The sequence below is a fragment of the Pelodiscus sinensis genome, chromosome 32, assembly GCF_052426305.1.
Source record: "Pelodiscus sinensis isolate ZL-2025 chromosome 32, ASM5242630v1, whole genome shotgun sequence".
NCBI classification, from domain to species: Eukaryota; Metazoa; Chordata; order Testudines; family Trionychidae; genus Pelodiscus; species Pelodiscus sinensis.
In genome coordinates this window covers 3,927,439-3,951,525 of record NC_143083.1, presented here as the reverse complement: position 1 = coordinate 3,951,525, position 24,087 = coordinate 3,927,439, and the positions used below count along the sequence as shown (strand labels likewise).

General features: G+C 61.1%; 1 protein-coding gene across 4 annotated transcripts; it reads left to right on the top strand.

Annotated features, from left to right (window-relative positions):
* Positions 1–326: 326 nt before the first annotated feature.
* Positions 327–23,653, top strand: MKNK2 (MAPK interacting serine/threonine kinase 2). Of its 4 annotated transcripts, XR_012896734.2 has the most exons (15): positions 327–482; positions 1,525–1,681; positions 6,327–6,408; positions 6,904–7,005; positions 7,269–7,366; positions 9,981–10,060; positions 10,648–10,721; positions 11,232–11,336; positions 11,763–11,818; positions 12,298–12,393; positions 16,292–16,486; positions 17,176–17,340; positions 18,177–18,220; positions 18,622–19,026; positions 23,375–23,653. XR_012896734.2 is itself a non-coding variant. In XM_075903211.2 (14 exons), exons 1-14 carry the CDS (start codon positions 340–342, stop codon positions 18,878–18,880), a joined length of 1,656 nt encoding a protein of 551 aa, XP_075759326.2. In that variant the 5' UTR covers positions 327–339; the 3' UTR covers positions 18,881–23,653. The 4 variants fall into 4 exon arrangements, 3 of the variants coding, with proteins under 3 accessions (XP_075759326.2, XP_075759327.2, XP_089631162.1); XM_075903211.2 differs by having other exon boundaries at positions 18,622–23,653; XM_075903212.2 differs by lacking the exons at positions 18,177–18,220; positions 18,622–19,026; positions 23,375–23,653 and adding an exon at positions 17,961–18,151.
* Positions 23,654–24,087: the final 434 nt, after the last annotated feature.

Here is a 24,087-nt window from a genome sequence, read left to right as displayed (position 1 = left end):
GGGGGGGGGGGGGGGAGGGGGGGGGGGGGTCGGAGCCGGGGGGGTGGGGGGGGGGGTGCAGCGCCGGGGGGTCGGTCCCTGGACAGGGGTGGTGCAGCGCCGGGGGGGGGGGTGGTGGTGCCTGGAGCCGGGGGGGGGGGGCGCAGAGCCTGGGGGGGGGGAGGGGGGCTCCCTGGAGCGGGGGGGGGCGCGGAGCTGGGGGGGTCCCTGGAGCGGGGGGGGGCGGTGCAGCGCCGGGGGGGGGTCAGTCCCTGGAGCGGGGGGGCTCTCCCCCCGCAGTCGCTGCAGGGGCTGACCCGGCCGCAGTGGCGGGGCCGCACGTAGGGCTCGTATCAGCTGATGAGCGGGGCGGCCCCGGAGCGCGGCGGGGCGGGGAGCGCTATAAAGGGCGGCGCGTCCCGCAGCCGGGCCCGTAACTCCCCCAGCAGCCGGCGGCCCGGGCCGTGCGTACCATCAGCAGGGCGGCCCGCGGAGCCCGCTCGGTAAGGGGCGCCGGGCTGCGGGGGGGGGCGCCGGGCTGCGGGGGGGCCCATGACCCGGCGGTGGCTGCCGAGGCCAACCCAGCGTGGGGGGGGCCGGGCACCCCCGAGCAAGACGCCTGCGAGGAGGGACATTGCGGGGGGCGCTGTCGGGGGGGGGGGGTCTCAGCTGGTCTGGGGGCGAAGCGCAGGGCCGTGTCCGCCGTGGGGGGGGGGGTGACAAGGCAGCTACCGTGGCAGAGCTCTTTGTGGCGGGGGGGCTGTTGCTTGGAGGGGGGGCGCTCTGGAAGGGGGTGTGGTGTCCGTGTTGGGCAGTGCGGTGACCCCTAAAGGTAGGTCTGAGCTGCGGCTGTCTCTGTGTGTTGCATCCCCCCCCCCCCAGTAACGAGCGAGTGGGGTGGGGGTCTTGGAGTTGTTTGCAGCCTGGGGGTGTCCCCCGCTGCGCGCGGGGAGCCTGAGGATGCAGGCGTCTTGCTGGGGGTGTTTGCCCCCCAGTGCTGGGGTGGTCGACGTAGCCCCCCTGGGTCTCATGGGACCCCCTTGCCCTGTCCCCAAATGCTTGTTGAATCAGTCTCTTTGTTGTCACTGCCAGACGCTTCCCCTCTGGCTCTCCCATTTAACACCCCAACGGGGGGGGGGGTTCTGATCTGGCTATGGGGGGGGGGTCTGATGAGGTGGGCGTGGGAGGTTGGGGGGGGAGGCTCTTCGCATTGCAGCCTGTTTTGCTGTTCAGCTGGACTGCCACTGGGGTTTGTTTTGCCTGGATCAGCTGGAGAGCTGGGGGTTGTTTCCCTTTGGTTTTGTGTGCTGGGGCAGCGGAGGGAAGAGGCCCAGGTTGCAGCTGTTGCTTTGAAAATAATCATTTTAATATGCAAGCTCCAAGTGCTGGGGAATTCATGGCTTTATCCGAGGGCCCGTCCCTGCTCCAGCAGTCAAGTGGATCTGGGCAGTCGGGTTGATTTAAAAATGTCTCAGGATGTTCCTTGTCTCTGCTGCTCCACAGGGGCAGGCTAACAGCTCCTATTTCTTTTTCCTTTTCCTCTAGGGTCTCCATCCAGCCAATCAGAACTAATTTCCCCAATTTGTTTCCCCCATTTTTGAGTCAGATTTTTTTTCCTTACTCCCCCTTTTTTTGGGTCAGAAATCTCAACAAAATGGTGCAGAAGAAAACCGAACTCAAAGGGTTCCATCGCTCTTTCAAGGTAAACCTTCCCGCTTCATTCTTCGGCTTTGCATTTGAGCCTCTTTGTTTCTTTTTTTAAAATTGGCTGGCCGATTGATTTTTTTTTTTCAGTGTGTGTCCATCAGAGGAATTATTTTAGTTCTTCTATTTCGTGGTGTGCATGTATATGTATAGAATTTCTAGTCTGGTTGCAGATCCTGGAAATCAGGAGGAAATTTGTCTTGTACAAAAAATACATGGGAGGCTTTGGGAACTTTGGAATCGATAGTAAATGGGACCCCTTGGAGAATTAGAAACGTCCAGGGCAAGCCTATATCTGCCGGCTCCTGTATCTTGTTGAGACTGGCTCTTTGGGTAATAAGAGCGCACATGTGGTGCTTTTACAGCTTCAGAGGACTGCAAGAGACCTTAATACACAAATAGCCAATGAGGTCGCAGACTGCTTGCATATTCACTGTTCGTTCACAGACTTTTTAATCTGCGATTCTTGCTGATTTAAGGAATAAGCCAGCGACCTGGAATGTTTCTCTACCTGGAGAGGTGCGTGTTAGACAGAAAACAGTGGGTGATTGCAGGAGGTGCAGAGAGTGGATTTTGGTTGGTGTTGCCCTGTCAATCATGCCTCCGTGGTTATGTCTACATAGCAGTTAAGCCCAGGCCAACTGCGGGTGTTTGATAGGCTGGGACTGAGGAGGTGTAAGTTTGGGAGCTCTGGGACTGTGCCAAGTCACTAAGTGCTGTCTGATCAGGGCCTGGAAGAGCTACTGGTTCCAACAGCTCAGTGGGTTGAAATCCGTGTATGTTGCTTCATCTTGCGCTGGGGAGCTTCCTTGTTTGTGTTGCAACAGTCACGTGGCTTCTCTTACCCCCAAACCCACTCAGGAAATAGTCCTTAGTCCTTCTCATTATCCACAAAGGCGAGTGAGAGGTTTTGAAAGTGCCCGAGGCATTTAAGCGCCCAAGTCCCCTGGAGAGTCACAATAGGCTTTTCCTCCGTCCGTTCAGCATTTCGGCACATTTCTGCCTTAAGTTCCTGGCCATATTGATATGTAAAAAAATCCCCGGCTACATACCTGGGGTGAAGGGGATGGCAAGAAAGAAAAAACGTCTGGGGGAAGGTTTCCATTGCCGAATTGAGGAGCATGGCAGAAATCCGTGGCTGCGTGGAGGTGGATTATTGAGCCCATCGGATACACGACCGCCTTGGGCCGGACGCTCAGTGACGGGTTGAGTGTTTGGAAAAGTGGTGCACGTGGAATAAATCTGGTGCACTGTGGTTTCGGGTCTCCAAAGTTTTTGCTGGGGATGGCTCAGCCCTCGGGTAGAGGCAACAGGAGCATTGGTTCTGCTGGTAGCCTGGCAAGCTGCTTCGGTAGGTCTTGGTGTGGGGCCTCGGCAGAGTTAGAGGGATGGACCGAATCTTGCACTTAACCCCCCCACCTCTGCTGATCTCTGTGTTGCCTGGGGTGGCTGGACATGGAATAAACAGGCTTTGGCGCTGGAGGTGGAGCCAGGGAATGTGAAATGTCTCCTTGGACGCTGCCACCCAACTTCCTGAAGTCCCCGAGGACTGTCCCTGGGAGCCTGTTGGCTGCAGCTTCCCCGGGTGGTCCGGGGGCCTTGTGCTGCGCTGCCTTGGTGAAATGGATTCCTCTCCCCAGGCTTAGCTTTGCCCTGCCACTGTCCTCCCCCCCCCCCCCCTCGCTTCAGCCCTCTCTCGGCTCAGGGCCTGTAAAGAGGGTTCCGGGTTGGTGCAGGGTTAGTCAACGGCCTGTTCGTGTCTCCTCCTGTTTCTGGAGGTCGCTGTGCTGATGGTGCAACTCACAGACTCCCGGGTCAGAAGGGTCCGTGGTGATCTCCCAGGCCAGAGAACACCCCCAAACTAAACAGATAACTGACTCCAGCTGTCCCCTGATCTTGGTTGAAGGTTTTTCGGCCGGCGGTGGCTTTTATCTTGGGACTAAATCTCTCCAAATAGCGCTGACTAAAACCGAATTAGTCCGTGGCGCTGCCCAGTTCTCTTGCGTGTTGTGGATTCGGGAGATGGCAGCTGGCACAGGGAGCTGAAGGATGCCAGATGCCGCATGACCCTGGGAATCCTGCTTGCAGGCACTCGGGGCGTGGGGTGGGCTTTGTCGGTTTGTTCCCCCCCCTCCCCGCCGTGTGATTGGCTCCTGGCATGGTGCCCGGTGACGTCACTTCTCTTTTGTCTGGCGGCGAGGGTGCTGTTATGTAACCACCTCGCTCCAAAATAAACCTGTTGCTGGGTAAAAGAACCCGGAGAGGTTGTAGAGTTAGTGGGTTGGTCACAAAACATGGACGTGTCAGAGAATCTAGCGGGGGCGGGGGAGCCTTGCGAAAGGAGAGGAACCCAGCGTGCATGCCTAGAGCAGAGGCCTTGCAGAGGCCCTGCGTTCCTGGTGGGGGGCTGCCTTTGCTGCAGACGCTCTCCTGACGATTAAAAAGCTGCTGGCCCCAGGGCTGTTGGGTAGGAAGGGGGTCTGGTCTGTCTTTGGACTCTGAACCCGCCGGGGGCTCCCAGGTCCGTTCGGACACCGACAAACCCGGGGCTGCTCTTGTAGCTAAGACACACGATCTCCTCCGGACGCTTGCCCACCAAGCCTGCGGGATCCCAGGGCCCCCGAGTCGCCCGCTCTGCCGAATGCCACGGCTGGGCCTCCCGCCAGCAGGCCAAGTAAACAAGCGCTTTCTAGCTGCTTCTAGCCGTTGGGGGAGCTGGTGCCAAGCCCTGCTGATTGGCTGCGGGGGCAGCTGTTCACCTGATAGGGCCTTCTTCCTGGCTGGCGTCCCAGCGAGCATGGCAGTGAGGGGGTGTGGTTTGTTTTTACTTGGTGGAGAATTTCACCTCCCCCTCCCACCCTCCCACCCTGTTTCATAACAGGGGGAAGGCTTGTACTTGGGTTAAAAAGCTCTCTTGTGGGGAGGATTACTGCGTTCCAGGCCGGGACCTTCGTGTTCTCGCTGTGTTACAAATAGGGAAACTGAGGCAGGGAACGGCGATGTGCTTTCCCTCGGAAGTCAGACACCGAAGGACCCCAGTAGCCTAATGTGGAGTCTGAATAGGACCTCCCCTAGTGCAGGACCAAAGGGTGGCAATGGAGCTGGCTGCTAGCTCATTTCTTCTCTAGGGCAGTGTCATTATCCACATTCGGCAGAGGGGGAAGTTGAGGCCTGGAAGAGGTGAAGGGACTTGCCCAAGGTGGGATTAGAACCCAGGTCTCCTAGGGCCCAGCCTGTGACCCACCCAGCAGGCCCTGGTGCTGGTCTCTTGCTCCCTGCTTGCACCTAGACTAAGCTGCTCCGGGACCTCAAAGGAGAGCGGCTCTCATGTCTGAAAGCACAAGGCCCGTCCAGTCAAGCATTCGATTCCCCCGGGCCGTCCTGCTGCTCTGGAACATCCCCGGGAGCCCCCAGAGCTCTACTGCTGTCTCGGGGAGCCTACGGAGGCATCAACAACCTCCCCCCGCCCCCCTCCACATGCACAGCTGGCCTGTGTCAACAGGGCTGTGAAATAGTGTTGGGGCCTGCCCCTGTGGTGGGGGGTGGGGGGGGCGGGGCGGGTGCTTAGCCTCTGGGCTTTGCTTGTGGGCCCGGCTGGGTTGGCTGGACCGAGCTCTCCGGCACCAGTTTCAAACATGGCTGCCGCAGCTTTTGCTGGGCCTCTGAGTGCCGAATGGGCCCCTCGCTCGGAGGCGGTGCAGGGCAGGAAGCCGGCAGGGGGAAGGGGGCGTCTGGTCTCAGGCGCCCAGCCTGCCACTTGGGCTCCCCGGGGGCTCCTTGAAGCTGCTGGTGGTGCAGCTGCCTCTCCCGGAGCTCCCTGAGGAATGTCGCTTCCTGCTCCTCTGGGAAAGTTGCTGCGCCAGCCCCTGCTCAGCTGGGGCCGCTGGCCGGCCGGGGTCATGCGCCCTTCCAGTCACGCTCTATTTTTGTGCCCTCGCTGGCACTGAGGCTGCTGCTCGAGCTGGGGTTTGCGAAGTGCTGGGCAGGAGGGGTCAGCTGGGGTCTTGGCCAGGCCTGGAGGTTAGGTCCTGGGCCCGAGCCCTAGCTCTGCTGCTCGCTGCTGGAGAGTGGGCGGTGGAAGCTGTGCTTCAGTTTACCCCTCTGTAAAATGGGTAGAATTCAGCCCCACCTGGAGGTGTTGAGGCTGCACTTGGAGCACGTTAAGATCCTGGGTGATGAGTATGGAGTTGGCAGTGGGGTTAGCTGCCTCTGCCCATCCGGCCTGAGAATAGCTGGCTTTGTTCTTGTGGGAGAGCTGGGGATTTCCTCTCTGGTTTGGCCCAAACAGCCCCTCTTTGCCTGTCGCCAAGCTCTGGAGCAGTAGGCCTAACTGCCACTCCAAAGCCCCGCATTAAACAGTGACCCGCTGGGGGTGCCAGCCGGCGCCTTCTCCAGCTTCCAACAATCCTGAGTCCCTCTCCTCGGGGGCTGCGGGTGCCCCACTGCCCTGGGCCGGGAAGAGCGCCACCTCTCTGCTCGGGTTCATCCTGGTAGCTGTGTGGGCAGAGGGGCCGGGACGCTCTCCCATGAAGCTGACCCAGGCAGCAGAGCGGGGTGCCGAGACCTAGGCTAAGTGACGCGGAGACGCTCGGCGGCGCCCGCGTGCGCAACTCACCCTGTTCTCTTCCCTTCGGACCCGCCAGGGCCAGAACCCCTTCGACCTGGAATTCTCTCAGCCTCGTCACCTGGATTCCGTCTTCAGCTTCGAGTGCCCGGCCCGCCCCGGTGAGCTCTGCCGGGGATGGAGGGGGGATGCGAGTGGGTTGAATGTGGGTCCCTTGGAACCTGTTCCTTCCTTGGGGGAAATGGCCATGCAGATTCCCCTCCTGCCCGGCGGGGGGTGGCTGCTGGGGGCTGTCTCCAGGACCATACATCCAGCATGTGATGGATGTTAAGGGGGCTGCCCAAAGCTGTCGCAAGCTTAGGTCTCCTCTCCTGCTCTTGGTCTGCTAGGAGCTCACTCTCCTTCCAGTAATCCCATGTCCTCCAGGGAGCCTCTCTGCTCCGTTCTGCTGCCATTGCCTGGGCCACGTTGCAGTGAAGGCATCATGGAAGTCAGTCGTGTCTGACGCAATATAGCGCGCACTTGGTTCGTGCTTCCTCCGCTCCCGCGTGGCTCAGCCGGGCATGACTCTAGAGGGGCCCTTGGGAGAGGAGGGCTGCACCGTACGGAGGCGGGCGCGGAGTTAATGCTCTCTGCTTGGCTTTGCTTTGGGACAGACATGCCTTCAAGCCAGCCCATCGACATCCCGGATCCCAAGAAAAGGAACAAGAAGAAGAAACGCTGCAGAGCCACGGACAGCTTCTCGGGGCGGTTTGAAGGTGACGCGCAGGGCCCCCGGGTTGGGGTGGGTCCCGCGAGTGCAATTCGGGGAGGGAGGCGTTGGCCCTCGAGATCCTGGGAACGTTTGGCTCAGGTGGGATCTGGTTTAGTGAGCGTCCCACCTGCTCTGGGTCACAGCTGGTCTCACCCACGAGATCCAGAGGAGCAGCTGCACGTCTGGGGCTCTGTGCCCAGGCTGGAGCCGATGTCTGCAAACCTCCCCAGAAACCGGCCCCTAAACTGTCCATTCTGCTCCCTGCAGATGTCTACCAGCTTCAGGAGGAGGTGCTCGGGGAAGGTGCCCACGCGAGAGTCCAGTCCTGCATCAGCCTCATCACCAACAAGGAGTATGCGGTGAAGGTACAGGCTCTGCGGGCCCCAGCCGCCAAGGGTGGGACGTCGGGCTGGCCCTGAGGAGAGCAGGATCCTGTTCCTGGCTCCGTCGGCCATTTCCCGCCTTTGACTTGTTTCCTGTTCCCGCCCAGGGTCTCTTGGCTCTTTGGACGTCGTGCTCTCGCAGTCCGGGCAGTGCTCTGCTCCCGGGAGGGCCTGTGGGCGCTTGCGCCGCACAGAACAGCGACAGGGACTCGCCCCTGCTCCCTTCCATTACGCGGGCAGGGCCAAGCGAAGTGGCTGAGGCTCTGTGGGGCTGCAAGCCACCAACTGCCCACCCGCCCCAAACTCGCCTGGGGCTGTGGGCGGGAGCAGGAGCCAGTCGGGAGTTGGGTGCCGGCTCTGCTAGGCCTGTGTCAATGGGCTTCTGCCGTTAGCCGTCCGAGAGCCGGAGGGATCTGAGCGAGCCGGGCCCCCTAATTCAACCAGCGTTGGGGACGGGAACAGGCGGTGTGGGCGGAGCCAGCTTTGTAGTAACCGCTTTATGGGCCAATTGGAATTGCTGCTCCAGACTTGGCAAAAGTGGGGGGGAGCTCTGGGTCCCCCATAGGGGGCGAGGCCTCGGGCAGAAGGGGTGGGGCCAGGGCCTAGCCAGCCTTTCACCACTGGCACGTGCTGCCCTGGGCTCCGGCTGTTGAGTATTTGACCCCAGGGCTGCTGACCGCTGTGCCCACTCCCGCCGGCAGGCCTGGCCGTGGGGTCGTCCGCAGATGGCAAGGGAAGGGCAGCGCTCAGACTGGCTCACGTACGGTCGGCCGGTTGCGGCTTCCCCGGACAAATGACGGGTCCCTGTAAATGACGGCGGGTCCCTCGCTCATCGCTTGCCATGCCCGGGGCCAGCCTGCGTCCGGGAGGGCCGAGCGGTCAGCTGTTTGCAGAGCTCAGCAAGGACCCGACGTGGCGGAAGATCTCATGCGTGGTTGGGCTTAGCAGGGGCTTTAGGGCTAGATCCCACCCCGCAGTGCAGGACTAAGCGACAGGAGACCTGGCTTCTCTCTTGGCTCTGCCATGAGCTGGGGGACTTCTGGGCCCTCTGAGGGGTGGCTCTGGAGCGTGGGAGGCTTAATTCCTGCTCCCGAAGCACGTGGGGCGGCCGGCTGGGCTCCTGTGCACGCTGGGGGTCTCGAGGCCTCCTGCCGAGAAGCGGAACCGGGCCCGGTGGGGCTCTGATTACGCTGCCGTACGGGCCCCTGCAGGCTTAGGGAGCAAGGGCTCTGAGCACTTTGGGGGGCGGCAGAGCCCGGAAATGGGAGCCCTGTGGCGCGGTAAGGGCAGCGGGGCTGCAGCAGAGAGGGGCCGGCCGGAGGCCCCCTGCACGGATTGCAACGTCCTCCCTGGCCTCGGGCCGTGGGATGGCGGCGGGCTGCCATCTGCGTGGAAGCGATAGGCGCAGCTGGGGCGCAGGGTCATGGCCTGAGAACGGGAAGTGGGTTGGGTTGAGCGCAGCTGTTTCAAGAGCACCAGTCTCTGGGGAGCCGGCTGGCCAGGCTGCCCCGGGAGGGGAACAGTGCAGCCCTTCTCTAGAGGCTTGGCACACCTCGGGCCTCCGCAGGCAAACGAGGGCTGAGCCGGCCAGGCCAGAAATCCAGCCCTCCCGCTCGGGCGCTGACTCCCTGTTGCAATAAAGCGAAGGGGGCGAAGCTCTTCGGGGCCTGCCCATGAGCCAGAGGGGGCCTCCCTAGCAGATCCCCGACGAATACAGTGCGTGTCCGCCGGCGGCTCTCGAAACAGGTGGGAACACCTGAGCCTCAAGCCTGGTGCTGGGCTCAGGGAGGTGCAATTCCCTGTCCTCCAGGGGGGAAACTGAGGCACCGAGCGGGAAGTGGTTTGCTTGGTGCAGCTGAAGGAGGCTTAGAACCCAGGAGTCCTGGCTGCCAGCCCTGCCCTCGCTCTCCCCTCCCCCACGCTGTCTTGGTCTCTTCTTAGCACTCCCGTCTCTGTGCTCTCCGCTCTCCTGGTGTAGATCCAGAGTGACTCCGGAGTTACTCTGCTGGGGCTTATCCCAGCTTATCTCGTATTTGGCTGTGCAAGGCCTCCCCCCCTCCCTCCCCGTCCTAGGGGGAGGGGTGCTTATCTCTGCAGGGAAGCTCAGGGCCCCTGTGCCAAAGCCTCTTGTCTTTCCTTGGTGCATGCAGCCGGGTGACCCTTTGTTTGGCTGCCCTGGAATGGGCGGCTCCTCCCCGGGAGGGGAAGGGAAGGGAAGGGTGTGGCTGCGTGTGATGCTGGCAGGGCTAATGCTGTCACCTCCCTGGGGGAGGGGAGACAAGCAGCCTGTTCTGCAGCTGGTTAACCCCTTCCGGGCTCTCTGCCTGGCATGGCCCGGGCGGCTCGGAGAGCAGGGCTCTGGGAGGCAGACGGCGCCCTTGGCTTGGTAACTGACCGGCTCCTGTGCTAGGCCTGAACTCTGGGGAGGGGGGGGCTTAGGCCTAGGTCTTGAGGACCCCAGAGCAATCCAGTTTGGGAACTGAGATCCAGCCTCGTTCCTTCGAGCCCCCCTCCCTGTGGGCTGGGGGGGTCCGAAGCCCCCCCCCTTGAACAGGGTGAGGGCCTGTCTGAGCCCCTCTCCCTGTTTCTGCTTCAGATCATCGAGAAGAGCCTGGGACACATCCGGAGCCGGGTATTCCGGGAGGTGGAGATGCTCTACCAATGCCAGGGGCACAGGTACGGGGGACAGGGGGCTGGAGCCAGGCGCGATCTGTCCCTGTGCGCCCGGGCAGCACGTTGGCTTACGGCCCTCCCCTTTCTCTTTGCAGCCCAAGGCCTGGGTGGGTCTCGTGGCTCCCACTTCCCTGGGGCGGGCTGTGTGAGCATCTGCCTTGCTCCCCCCTCGGCTGCGTTCACTCCCTCTTTCCCCCCAGAGCTGCAGATGACTCCCAAGGGTGTCTACACCCTGTAGGCTGGGGGCAGGCCTTGGGAGGAGGGGGTGTCTCATCGGGACAGAATGGCAAGACCAGGTGGACCGAAGGGCTGAGCCACGCTCGTTCTCCCCAGCAGCGCCTGTTAACGATCAGGGCTGAGGTCGAGCGAAGTTGTTAAGTGGAGCAGGGAGAGAACCACCCCTGGAATGCAGGGAAACCAGCTGTGGGCCCAGGCGCCTTCTGGTTCCAATCGCCGAAACCCACTTCTCCTTGGCGCCCGTCCCGCGGGCTCCTCATGCGGAGAAGCCGTCTCGGGGAGGGCCCTGCGGCTGGCTGGAGGGGGAGCCTTGGGGAGGGCTGAGCCCGTCTCCCCCCTTGCTCTCCTTCCAGGAACGTCCTGGAGCTGATCGAGTTCTTCGAAGAGGAGGATCGGTTCTACCTGGTGTTTGAGAAGATGCGAGGAGGTAAAGGGGGGTGGCATAGCTGAGTGGTTGGAGCATTGGCCTGCTAAACCCAGGGTTGTGAGTTCAAGCCCTGAGGGGCCATTTAGGGATCTGGGGTGAGTGTCAGGGATGGTGCTTGGTCCTGCCGTGAGGGCAGGGGACAGGACTCGACCTCTCCAGGTCCCCTCCAGTCCTGTGGGGATAAACCGATCTCCTAGACTTATTTATTAAAAGCTCCAGCAGGGCCCCGGCTGCTTTCTCCCCCTTCGCTGCCCCTGCCCTGGCTGGCAGGGCTGGGCTGGGGTGTTCATGGAGACCCCTCCCCTCTGCTTGGCATGGAGGGGCTCTGCCCTGGCTCAGCATGGGCTGCCCAGCAGGCCTGCTCCCCAGCTCCCCAAATGCTCTGGCAGGGAGGGGCTTGGGAAGGAGGGCAGCAGCCGGCTGTGGGGGCGGGAGTGGGAAATGGCCGGGGCGCCAGGGCCCCGCTAACAGCTGCCATCTCCCCCTCCCCTCCCCTCCCCCGCGCCCCAGGCTCCATCCTGACTCACATCCACCGGAGACGCCACTTCAACGAACTGGAGGCCAGCGTGGTGGTGCAAGACATAGCCAGCGCCCTTAACTTCCTGCACAACAAAGGTGGGCGCGAAGGCCGGCGTTTGCCTGGGGGTGGGGTGGGATTTTTATTCCCGCGGGGGCTGGAGAGCCACAATCCTATGGGATCACGTCCAGGGCCGCGTTGGGAGCCCGTGGGGTGGCGCTAAGGGGGTGGGGCTCAGGGTAGCCCGGCCCCCAGGTTCCTGGGTGCTCCATGCCCCGGGCAGACATGGTGGCGGGCTGTGCTGGCCTGCCAGAGCATGCTGGAGGCCCAAGCACCTCTGTTGCCTTGGTGCTTCCCAGGCTGCCCCGTGGCAGGGTGCCTTGGGCCGGCCGCTGCGGGAGCCAGCTCCCCTCGGCCCCGGGTCTCCCCAGCCGGCGAGCCCCTGGCTGCCGAAGACTCCAGCAGGCTCGGTGCCGTCTCAGGCAGACGACAGCCCCGTTGACTCTGGGTTTCTTGTTAACCAGGGATTGCACACAGGGATTTAAAGCCAGAAAACATTCTCTGCGAGAGTCCCGCCCAGGTGAGTACGTCAGGGTCTCGTTCCCTGGCTTAGCAGGAGCAGGCACGGCCTTGGGGAAGGGATCTCCTCCCAGCAGGTGGGGTCGGCCTTTTGCTGGAGGGGGTCCAGGCTTTGCTAGCGGGGTGGGCGCTGGCAGGAAGGGGGTGGCGAGGGGGCAGCGGGCGTGGCGGCAGTGATAGTCATAGTCACCCTTTGCACGCAGGGTGTTGAAAGGCCACCCCCCTCCCCCCCGCCCTCGGGAGGGCATGTCAGCTAAGAGCAGCATTTTGCTAATGGGAACCTCTTGTGTGTTGCGCCAGGGCGGAGGGCCAGGGCCAGATTTCAGTTGGCTGGCGATACCCGGGGTTGATGCATGTGGGCCCCGGACACTTCTCGCGGGTGGGGATTTCCAGGCCCCCTCTGGCCTCGAATCGTGAACTTCCTGGGCGTGTGGAAGTTCGACTACGGGGTCGACTCCTGGCTCTTCTGCCCTGCCCTAGGTTTCCCCTGTGAAGATCTGTGACTTCGACCTGGGAAGTGGAATCAAACTCAATGGCGATTGTTCCCCGATCTCCACCCCCGAGCTGCTCACCCCCGTGAGTATTTCTGCCCCTGGTTCCGGGGGGAGGGGGCTTCGTTGGCAGATGGGGCTGTCTGGGGAGATGACCCGTACGGACGCGGGGCCGGATTTCTGTCCAGAGGCAGCCCCTTGGGCTCTCGGCTCGCCTTGACGCACCCACTGGACGCCGGCCCGGGTCAGCCCTGAGCTCTTGGCGGGGCTTTGTGACAAGGCTCTGTTGGGCTTTGTGACAAGGCTCGTTGGAAGCCCTGGCCCACTCGATTGGCTGGTCCCGGCCTGGCACCAGCCCAGGTGGGCTTCCTGTCACTGCTTTCCACCTGGAGTATCTGGGGGGTGTAGACAGGGAGCCCGGGGGGTGCAGTTGGAGGAAGCCTTGCAGGGACGGCTGAGGGGGGAGGAGAACGGCTGGACCCTGAGGGAAGGGGGGGGGCGCATTGGCGGGGGGGGGCAGATGATCGGAGGGAGCAAAAGCCGCAAGGGCTCGTTAAGTGAGCCCTTCCCGGCGGCAGGGGAGCGTGTGTTGCCTGCGCTGGGCTCGGCCCTCGGTGGGGATGTGGGCCGGGCCGGGGGCGATGGGAAAACGGGCTGTGTGCAGCCTGGTGCGGCGCTCCGGTGTGGTTCACGCCGCGCGGTGCGGGGGGGCCGGCGAGGGAGGGTTGTGTAACGCTGCTGGAGCTGGCCTGGCTCGCGTCCATGTGGGGGGGGAGGCTGGCGCGCCGCCACGCCGGCCCGGGAGGCAGTGAAAATCCGGCCCTAGCAACAGCTGGCCCTATTGGCTGCCAGGAAGGAGCCGGAGCCGGGGCTGGGGCGCGATCCCTGGCAGAGGCGGGCCGAAGTGGGTCAGGCGAGCGGTGGATGGAAGGGGGGGCTGGGAGTTGACAGTGTTTGTTGCATGGGGGGAGGGGTTGGGCCCAGGGCTTTACTTTCCAGGCTGGGGGGGGTGGGCGTGAGATCTCCCGGCCCTGCGCTGTCGGGGAAGTAGGGGCTTTGCCGTTCCTCCCAGCTTCCTGGATGGAGAATCCACCCCGAGCCCTCCCCTCTGCTCACTGGTCTGCAGAGAGCTCCTGGCCCTGGCGGCCGCAGAGCCCCCGTGGGGAGTCGCTGCTGAAGCCAGGCGGGGGTGGCCCGGCACCGGGGGTCAGGCCCAGCAGTGACTGGCCCGGCTGGGGCCCGGCTGACGCAAGGCTGGCTGGGGAGTGCTGGGTGGGGGTGGGAATCTGGCGAGACGTGGCGCACGCCCTCCCCCCCCCAGGGAACGCCCGGCCTGTCTGCCCAGCCCCACCCTGGGGTGGGCGTCTCCTGGGCCGCTCCACTCCGCCCCTGGCTGCCCCCGCGCTGGGGCAGGTCTCCGCTGTCTGGGGGCGGGAAGGAGCGAAGCAGCTTGGGCGGGTGCCAGCCCTGCCCCCTTCTCAGCTTTGCAGAAAGTGAGTGGTGGGTTTTGTTTGTGGCATCAGCTGCTCTGCTGCTCCCCTCCCATTAGCAGACTTAGCCGCTGGCAGGGCCTGTCCCTCCCCCACCCAGCCTGTGTGGGCTGATCCTCGTGTGAGCTGGGGCTGGAAAGCCCCAGGCAGGGCGGGCGGGAGAAGGGCGGGCCAAGGAGGCCTTGGAGACATCTGTGGCTCTGGTTACATCAGCTGTTTAACCCTTCCCCTCCCCTGCCCTGGCTCGCTGGCTCGGGGGACTGGCAGGCGCCCCTACAAGGAGAACCCCAGAATATCCGGCTTGTCCCGAGGAGAGACGCCTGGTCACCCTTATTCCGATGCCCGTTTTCCTCCGGGGGCAGCCCCTGGGATTCGTCCCATTCCTTTGTCTGGCTAGACTTGCGCCTCTCGGGATCTGTGTGTGTGTGTGTGTGTGTGGGTGTGGGGGGGAGGGGGGGGGTCTGGCTGCTGTTCACATCTGGGGGGGGCTGCTGGTGTTAGCAGGTGGAGCAGGATTTGGGGGACAGGAAGTGGGTGAGGGCTGCCAAACAGCAGCCTCTCTCCAGAGAGGGAAGGGTCGGGTCCCTGCTTTCAGGGGCGCCAGGCTCTTGGTTCCGTTCCGGCTGCTCCCGTTTCCTGGAAGAACCCTCCACCCCGCTTCCCTCTTGACTACAATGAAGGGAAGGAGCCTCTAGAATAGGAACTTGCTGCCAAAGTGGAGCCCGGCAGCGGAGGGGGCTGACGTCGACCTCTCCTGGTCTGGCCCCAATCTGGAGAGAAGCCATCGACAGATCTGGCCTGGGTCTCTGGGGCGCGGCGCTTCCCCTCGGGTGCTGCAACATGAGGGCGGGCACTTGCCTTCCTGGTGAAATTGCTAGCAGAGGCGAGGCTTTTGGGCACTGTTGTGACGGGGCGGGAGCCTGCGTGCAGAGGGGCTGTGTCGTCCAATGGGCGGAGCACTAGACTGTGATTCTGGAACCCTGGGGTTCTATTCCTGATGCTGTTAACCCCACCTGTGCCTCAGTTTCCCTATTAATAAAATGGGGATAATTTTGTTCAAGTGCTTTGATCCACTCATGAATGGTGCTAGATGAGGGCCAGGTATTCATTACTCCCCTAGATATTGACTATTCTAGGATCTGCTGCCTTACAATACACACAGGGCGGGGGGTGGGGCTTAGAAGCTGCTCGTCTGAGTACAGCCGGGGATGTAACTGACCCGTCTCTGCAGGGCACCTGGGTCTCTTCGCTGCGGGAGTCATTCCCTTTGGCTCCGAGTCCTGTCGAGTTCCTTGCTGCTCTTCAGTGGCATGTCATGACCTCGGGGAGGAGGGGGGGGGTGCTAGTAAGGGGCTGTGTGCAGCCCTTCCAGGAAAAATGGGTCTGCTTATAGCTCGTGGTCATCCGCTCCTGCCAAAGCCACGCTCCCGGAGGGGCTGTTGGGCACCGCTCGCTTGGCTTGAAGTGCTGGCTTCACGCCCCCGGTCAGTTATTTAAATAACTTCTCCTCTCCCTCCCCCTCCCTGGCTGGACGTGGCCTGGCCCTGGGAGCTGGTGAATGGCCCCTCGTGGTTCTCGTCGTGGTTCTCCTCTCAGCTGGACCCACACAAGGCGCCCGCCCTCCTGGGGCGTGGCCGGCAGCAGGCTGTGCCGGTGGTGCTCCCGGTGCATGAGCGTGGCTGGGTTTGCAGCGCTCCCTGCTGGCGGAGCATGGGTGGGCAGGTGCGCCTCCCAGGCCGTCGCCCCCTGCAGGTTTTCTTCAGGAGCAGCGGAGTGGGAGGGCTTCCCTTCAGAGGAGGGAGATGGAAGAGGGCAGCTGGCAAGAGGGGGTGGCCGCCGTACCTGCTGTACGCGAGGCCTGGGAGCAGGGGCGAGGTACAAGCCTTGCCACTTGACTCCAGTTGCGAGAAGTGGAGTCGAGGCCCGTTGGGTGGCAGAGCCGTTGGCTCTTCAGCCTGGCTCCAGGGAGCGGGAGCTGCCCGCCCTTTCCGGGCCGTCTGCCTGCCAGGAGCAACCCTCTGAGCTGCGTCTGCTCTTAGCCTCTGGCAGGGCTTCCCTGTGGCTTAGCCAGGTCCCTTGTGGCTGGAACAACCCTGCCCACTTGGGCCTGCCAGCTCCGACCTGAGCGTTTAACCTGGGTGTCGGTGGGTGGACTTGCCCCTGGGTAGCTTGTCCGCGGGTCGCAGGCTTTGGTGCCCACTGTAACCAGAGGAGTTGCTGCCCCGTTGTCCCTCGAGCCCTGCCAGCCCTGTGCTGCGCTGTTGGCTCGCGCCTGCAAGCGCTGCTGATCACTCCGGAGCTGTTCTGGGGCGGGGCGCCAGCCTTGGGGGTGAGGGCTGGATCTGGGGTCTTGGTTTCCCTGTGTCCCATGGTAAGAGGTGCCGGAGCGCGGGGAGCATCTGGGGGCGTCGCGCGGGGTCCGTGCCGGACTCTGGAGCCCTGACGACGTGGGCCCGGCTCGGAGTGACCCTGCTGTGCTCTCCCTCTCTGCAGTGCGGCTCTGCCGAGTACATGGCCCCTGAAGTGGTGGAGGCCTTCAACGAGGAGGCTTCTATCTACGACAAACGCTGCGACCTGTGGAGCCTGGGTGTCATCCTTTACATCATGCTGAGCGGCTACCCGCCCTTCGTGGGCCACTGCGGCACGGACTGTGGCTGGGACCGCGGCGAGGCCTGCCACGCCTGCCAGGTGAGCATTCCCCCGCCTGGGCCGTGTGTGAAGGGAGAGCGCTTTGCCGCCAGCAGTAGTAGGTCTGTTGTCCCCTCTGGCCCGGCCCAGCCCCACCCGCTCCTGCATGCTAACCCCTGCCTGAAGCGGGTAGGCTGAGGCAGGCCCCCGTGGCGGCCGTTAAAGAACCTCTCTGGCACCCAGTTCTTGCTGGCTAGGCAGCGCTGCTTTGCTGGGCAGCTGACCTGAGCTTTCCTGGCACCCAGCGAACACGAGGGTTGGGGGTTCTCCGCTTCAGGCCACTCGCCTGCCGTGGGAAGAGCAGCCTAGTCTGGGGGCCACTGACCCACTGAAAAATCTGGGGGGGGGGGGCTGCACTGAAGTGAGAAGCAAACGACAAGAGCAAACCACCTCCCGGAGGTGGCCCCTGGCTGAGGAGAGACCCTCCCCACATTCCACTCCTGAACCAGAGCTTGGGGGGACCCAGGCTAGTAGGTTTTTGTGCCCTCCAGCCCCACGGTGGGGCAGCAGGGAGATTGGCGGGGCAGCACGGGCTCCCCAATGCTGGGGGCAACCCTGAGCCTCAGGGGTTGGGTCCAGGCAATGTGGGGGCCACACTTGGCCCCCAGGCCTGAGGTTCCCCACCCCGATCTGATCCGACTGGGCAGCGGATCACTTGTGCGTCTCTAAGCATTGCTCCCCTCTCCCAGAACATGCTCTTTGAGAGCATCCAGGAGGGGAAGTACGAGTTCCCCGAGAAGGACTGGGCCCACATCTCTTTTGGAGCCAAAGACCTAATTTCCAAGCTGCTGGTTAGAGATGCCAAGAAACGGCTCAGCGCGGCCCAGGTCCTCGAGCACCCGTGGGTGCAGGGGGTGAGTACCGCTCTGCGGAGGTGGGTGCAGGGGGTGAGGGCCGCTCTGCGGAGGTGGGCGCGGGGGGCCGAGGGCCGCTCTGCGGGGGCGGGCGCGGGGGGCCGAGGGCCACTCTGCGGGCGCGGGGGGCCGAGGGCCGCTCTGCGGGGGCGGGCGCGGGGGGCCGAGGGCCGCTCTGCGGGGGCGGGTGCGGGGGGCCGAGGGCCGCTCGGCTGCAGGTCACGGCAGTCACTTGGCCGACTCCCCAAAGGTTAGAAACAGCTCGTGTGGGCGCTGGGCGCTGCACTTATCTCGCCATGTAACGTGGCTCGGCTGCTGCAAGTAAGGCCCTTGACAGGGGTGATGGGGTGAGGGGGGTGTTTCACATGCACCCCCGAGGTGGGGGGGGAAACTAGTGAGGCCGGAGGGCCAGCGCCTGCCTGTCCCCCCCAACATGGCAGCACCTTGGTGAGAAACGCATAGCAAGGCTGCAGGGACAGGCGGGGTTTGGGGCGGAGGGGGTGGGGTATGTGGCTGATTTCCCCCCTTGGAAGCCCCTCACCAGTGGCCTCTGATCCTTGGGTTGGGCCCACGCTGAGCGACCTGAGCTTTTTGCACCATTTTCTAATGTGATCTGGCAGCTCAGTTTCCGAGAGATGTTGCCTTAAAGCGCCGTTCTGATGCTGCTTAGCACGTCTGTTGAGCCTCCAACAGCCTTCGCCATCCCCCCCTTCCGCGGGAACAGGGCAGCGTGATCCCCATTTCACAGCAGAGTAAAGTGAGGCCTAGGTCCCGTAATCAGCAGCTGAGGGGAGCGTTGCTACCTGCCTCTAAACCTTGCTCCCGTTCTGTTCCAGTGCGCGCCGGACAACACTCTCCCAACCCCCATCATCTTACAGAGGTGAGCGAGCTTCTCCCCTCTTCGCTGGCTGGGGACGCAGGGGGTGGGGTGGCTGCGGAGGGAGGAGGTGGGCCCTCCCCCCGGTAATTGGTGCCCCTTTTCCCCCCCCCTTCCCTCGGTAGTTGGTGCCCCTTCCTCCCCCTTCCCCCCCAGTGGTTGGTGCAGCCGCCGGGCACTTCAGCCCCACGAGGTGCAAGCACTGGAAGTTCTCTGCCCCCTCCCAGCCGAGCGAGACGCGAGGGGCCTGGATGGGCCGGGGGACCCCGCCTGCCCCATTGTCACCTCCCCGGCACTCCTGGGGAGATGGGGCATCTTGACCACGGAGCGTGACGCAGGCTCGGCCGTGGTTCTGGAAGGGCGGGAGCAGCCGCTGCTCGCTGACCGTGGCCCGTCTCTTCCAGGAACAGCAGTGCCAAAGAACTCACCTCCTTCGCCGCGGAGGCCATCGCCGTCAACCGCCAGCTGACGCAGCACGACGCCGACGAGGAGGAGGAGGCCACGCGACCAATCATCATCAAAGCTACCTCATGCTCCATGCAGCTGTCCCCCCCTGCGGAGTCCCGGCTGGCGCAGCGCAGGCAGAAGAACAGCCTGACGAAGGCGGGGGCTGCGAGCCAGCACCTCGTCGCGCCCCTGGTCCTGGTGGGCGACCACGCGTGAAGGCCTGCCCGCCACGCCCCCCCCACTCCCTGTACATACGTGTGCGCTGCGTCCGGGCAGCGTCCTTTTTTAAAAATGCTGTTGCTAGCTAGCCGCAAGATCAGGACTCTCTCCTATTGGCTGGTTTCCAAGGTGTTGCTGATCTTGTAAGTCCTTGTTTTTGGGGGTTTTGTTTCTGTTTAAAGCCATTTTTTAAAGGTATTAAATCAAGTGTGAGGTGGCTTCACCCAGGGCACATGTCAGGATGTTTAACAGATGACCTATGAACTTTCTTGACTTTTCTTTTTTTTTTTTTTCCCCCCCTACACCAAAGGACTATTTGTATAAGCGGCTGCTTTTACAACTTCAGCTCATTTCATACTGTGAAGAAAAAAAAGACCCTCGGTCGTATTTTTAACAACAAAAAGTAGCATTTGGACATTTATTTTCCTACCGAGCTGCAGGGTTTTTCTTTGAAATTGGGGCTGCGACGGGCCGACCGTGGGGAGCGCTTGTTTTTAGAAAACAAAACTGAAAAAAAAAAAGTTCATTCCTTTGCTGGAGTTGGCGGATGGGGCGACGGTTTAATGGCTCCCAGGGAAGGGTGAGGAGAGCTCTGAGCTGGGAGTTTGTTGCCCTGCCCGACGCTTCCCTGGCCCTACGGACTCCAAAACACAAGGGGACGCTGCAGGACTGGGCAGGGGAGTTGGCTGACGCGCCGTTGGGGAATTGGATCTCTGTGGAAGGCCAGGCCAGTGCTGGGACATGGGGATTCGTGGCATTGGAAGGGGATGTCCTAGCCAATGTGCCCCTGATCCTGGAAGCTTAGCACTGTCCGCTCCCGCTGAAGTGTGAGTGTGAGTGTGTGTGGGGGGGGGGGGGGGAAGGAGTTCTGCACCTCGCTGGACCCGGCCTGTGCCGGGAGGGAAAGACCCTGGTGCTGGCAGATGACTTCTCCCTCCTGGGGCGTGTGATTGCCCTGGTTTGGATTGGAACGCCGCTCCTCGCTCCAAGACAAGCTCTGGAGCCGCTGTAGAGTTTGGGGTTTGGTTTTCTTTAGTTGCCTGCCGAGAGCTTTGAGACGCGTCTTCCTTTGCTCCCCTAGGTCCTGGCCTTTGGGCTCCGACGGGAACAGAGCTGTACCAGCGCCATGCTTCCTAGAGTTAGAGGGGGTGCCTGCTACAGCCTGGCTGTTAGGGAGTGGAGCGGGAGCAGGGGTGTGAAATTTTCCACCAGCCTTGCCAGGTTTTTGGAACGTTCGTGGTCCGAGTTAACTTCCTAACTCTGTGTTAGAGCCGCTCCTGGCCTAGGAGAGTCGGTCGGGGCTTTGCCATGGCACAGATCCAAGACTCGCAAGGGGGCGTGCGTGCGGGGAAGGCGGTAGTAACCCCAGTTACTAGCGGCCAGTTGTCTGATCTCCCGTGAACAGCTGGGTTCCCTGGGACAGCAGGATCCTTGCAACCATGGCTGGCAACCCCCCTGCCTTGGAAATCAGCTGGTGCTTTTTAGAAAGGAAAAGTTCGTTCTTGCTTTCGGTGAGCCCTGTGTCCCAGGGCGACGGGCCCATCTTTTCGGGCGAGGACCCCAAGTGGCTTTTTGCCTTGCTGGCTCGGTGACTCCTGGAAAGCAGCGTCTGTTGCAGGAAGGCAGAAGCAAGGGGGGAGGAGGGTTTCCACAGGCTCTGGGTGGGGCAAGGGATTCATGTCCTGATGGAATTGACTTATTCGTCAAAGACACGCTCCACACTTGTTTCCGTGGGCATAGAAATCCGTCCAGGGCTGGCCTGTGACGGTTGCATGTGGCCTGTTTGCTATGGGAGGGGCGGCAAGCTGGCCCAGTGTGGCTCGCCAGAGGCGGGGTTCTGGCTTTTCGTGCCAGGGCAGAGGTGGACTAGACTAGAGTGCTCTGTCGGAGAGGGGAAGCCGCTTGCATGCCCCTCTCGGAAGGGGCGTGATCCGGTGTCAGCTGGCTCTCGGGCAGGGCAGCGGGCGTGTGCCGGGCTGATGCGCTTTTGGGATGTTCCGTAGATTTTTCTGCGTCTACGAGGCACAGGCTGGCTTTTCAGGGCGAGGCTGCCGCGATGCCCGGGGAGCCGCAGCCGCTCCTATTTCAGGGCATGTAGTGCATCTTGCACTTCCAGTCGCTCTTGAAGGCTCGTTTCCTGATCAGTCCTGCTTGTAGCAACTTCCCTGCCACTTGATTTCCTTTCAGCCCTTGGCACGACGGGCTTGCTCTTTGCGAGGGGCAGGCTTTTCGCTGGGGGAGGGCAGGCTGGGGCTCCGGCATGCTCAGCGCTTCTGCACAACCCCCCTTCCGCCTGTCACCCCGTGAAATACCGGTTCTGACTGGCCTGCCCTCCACTGTGTAGCTCCACCGAACTGCGCCAGGGAATCGCCAGGAGGGAGCGAACTCAGCTTTGTTCTGCCGCTTCTGAAACCCCTCTCTTGGGCAAACACGCTGGCCTCTCCAGTTGTCACGACCGAGGGAACGTGTCCCCCGCAAATGACTGGTCCCCCTTCCTCATTCTCTGTAACTGGATGCCTCAAACTTTGTTTGCAAGGCCACCTTAGACGTCCCAGCGGGAGGTTTTTGGAACCTTTCTTTGGCGCTTGGCTGTCCAGGCCACCTGCCCTGAATTTTGGTGCACCTCTCTGGAGGGTTTGGTTTCCACTGACGGCAATACTATGCAATAAATGTTTTGTTGATTTCAGGGAGGCAGTTGTGAATAGCGCCAGGGGTTTGGCGATCAATGGATGTTTGGAGCCCCATGAAGCTTTGGGAAGGGAGGGAAAAGTAAACTCCTGCCCTGCCCTGTCCTTCAGAAGCAATTTCACTTCATCTGTAAGTGATGGGCCTCGTTTCCAAAATCCAGGCATCTTGTTGCTTACCATTATCAGCCCTCGCTTTCCTTGACGGCAGAACCCCAGGCTGGCCAAGAGAAAGGGGGGGCTGTATTGGAAGCAAGAGGGGTACTGTCCCTCGAAAAACAGGCTGCAATACTCCTAGAGACCTCCTCTAAAAACATCCATTATCTTGATTGTACATTATTACTTTTTTTTATAGCTTACTTTGTTTTTATCCGTTGTAGAGAATTCCTTGTTGTCTTATATTAAGAACTACTTGAATGATACAGTAAGCGATGCCTCGAGCTGGTATTGTGAAAGCTATTGGAAAGCTGCAGTTTGCAGCCTTTTTTTTTTTTTTTAAGTGGGAAGTGGGTGCTTTGGTTTTCCACTGTGTTGTTGGCAAACTTCCCTGCTTCCCGCCCACAGAAACCTTCACCCCCGCCCCCACACTGAAAGGCAGCCTAAGAAGGCCAGTGAACTGGGTTGACCTTTCTTTGCTGCTTTGATGGTTAAAGGTCTGGGGTTGTCTTCAGTCCTTACAAACATCAAGGCTGCGGCCCTGGGCTTGCTGGGGTGTTGCTGGAGGACATGTTGAAGAGCTCGGAACGGATCCTCAGCTGGGGTCAAATCTGGCCATATAAACGCTTGCTGAAGATTTGCCTCTCATACATTTGGTGAGCTTGTTCTCTCGGGGAGAGGTTCAAAGTAATTGAGCTCCTGTCTCCCGTCAGTGCCTCTGAAAGCTCCCCCTTTAAAGAGAGGGCCGAGAGCTGTTGCACTTGGTTGATTTTCAGGAGCGCTTTTCTGGCGGCTTGCCCAGCTGTTTGGTTTAAACCAACGCTGGTTTGACTGGGCACTAAAAGTCAATCCTGATAGTTTGACTTGCCTGGTGCGTCTGTCGGTTCGCCCATCAGCCAGAGCCTTCCAGGAAAATCTGTAGCAAACTCCCCGGCTTGCTAATGCCAGGGGAAGGCTGAGACTTTCATGCCATTTAAGAATCAAGTAGGCAGCCCAGTTCCTCTTTGCTTTCTAGGTGGCCTTTCAGAAGCACGCTCGCTCGGAGGCAGCGCACCGGGCAGCGTGTCGGGATGGTGAAATGCCTTGCACACGTGGGCTGAGAGGTCCACTTTGTGTAGGCACCTGCAAGATCCGACTTCAGTAGTATTTGTGCGCCCCCCCCAGTGGCTGCCATTACCCACTGGGAGCAGAGGGCATCTAAGTGGGAGACGTTGGATGCTCAGGTCTTTGGCAGGATCTGTCCCTTGGTGTGTCGGTGTTAAGACACGCGATGCTAATGCATGTGTCCAGGATTGGGCCCGCATCCCAGCTCCCCACAGGTTACTTCCCCTTGGTTTTGTTTCCAAAGACAATGCTTGCCCAGAATCTCTAGCACTTAAATGGTTCTGTGCCCACTTTTAACCCTGTCTTGCCAAAGTCCTTCTTGTAAACCCAGGTTTTCCTCAGTCACTTGTATTTTTTTTAAAGCCTTTTTTCTTTTTTCTTGTAAAGCATCTGTCTTGGAGACTTTTTGAAAAGTTTCTTGCAAGTTCTAGCAGGAAATTAATTTTTCCCCCCCTCTCCCCTTGGTCCTTCTTCAGTCAATTAACTTGATTTAGAACTGGTTAGAAACTTTACTGTGAATCTTAAACCTTTTTTTTTATCGATACAGGAGAAAATGCTTTCTCCGCTTCGCAATTGAAGAAGACTGCCAAAGCGGGGTTTGACTTAAAATCACATGAACGCACTGTTGGTTTGCCTCGAGCTAGGGGCTGGTTTAAAAATAAAACAAGTAAAAACAAAAGAAAATAAAAAATAAAAAAAACAAGCACTTTATTGTATGTACCAGGTGAACTGATACAGCTCAATCGAAGTTTTCCTTTGTAACAACGGTCGATGCCAGAATTTTGTATTCTGTTTTGTAAGAATTTAATAAATGCATTGAAGCTGATCTGAGACTACTCGGCTAGTTTTTTCTTAGAGAAAATCATGGATCACGACTGTCTGTGTGTTGTGAAGCAACAGGATCACTTTCGGTGCATTAAAACCCAAGCTTCTTGGGTGATGCGGACGAGGAATGGACTCCTTCGTGAGATCTGCAGATGCTGCCGAATTGGGGTGGGGCGGGGGGTGGGAAACTGAGGGCAGCCAGCAAGGGGGTGTGGTCAGAGAGCTTTGTCCTACTCTGTCCGGAGGGAAGCGCCACTGCAGGTGCTGGAGAGCATGAGACGGAGGGGCAGGACGAGCTGAACGAAACGTGGGGCTGCTAGAGTCTGCGAGCCCCAGGCTGGCAATGTGCGAGCCGAGGGAGGCAGTCTGGGGTTGCCCAGGCCGAAGCAGCCTGCCTGGCCATGGCAAGGCAATAAGGGGCTGGTGTAAAGCGGT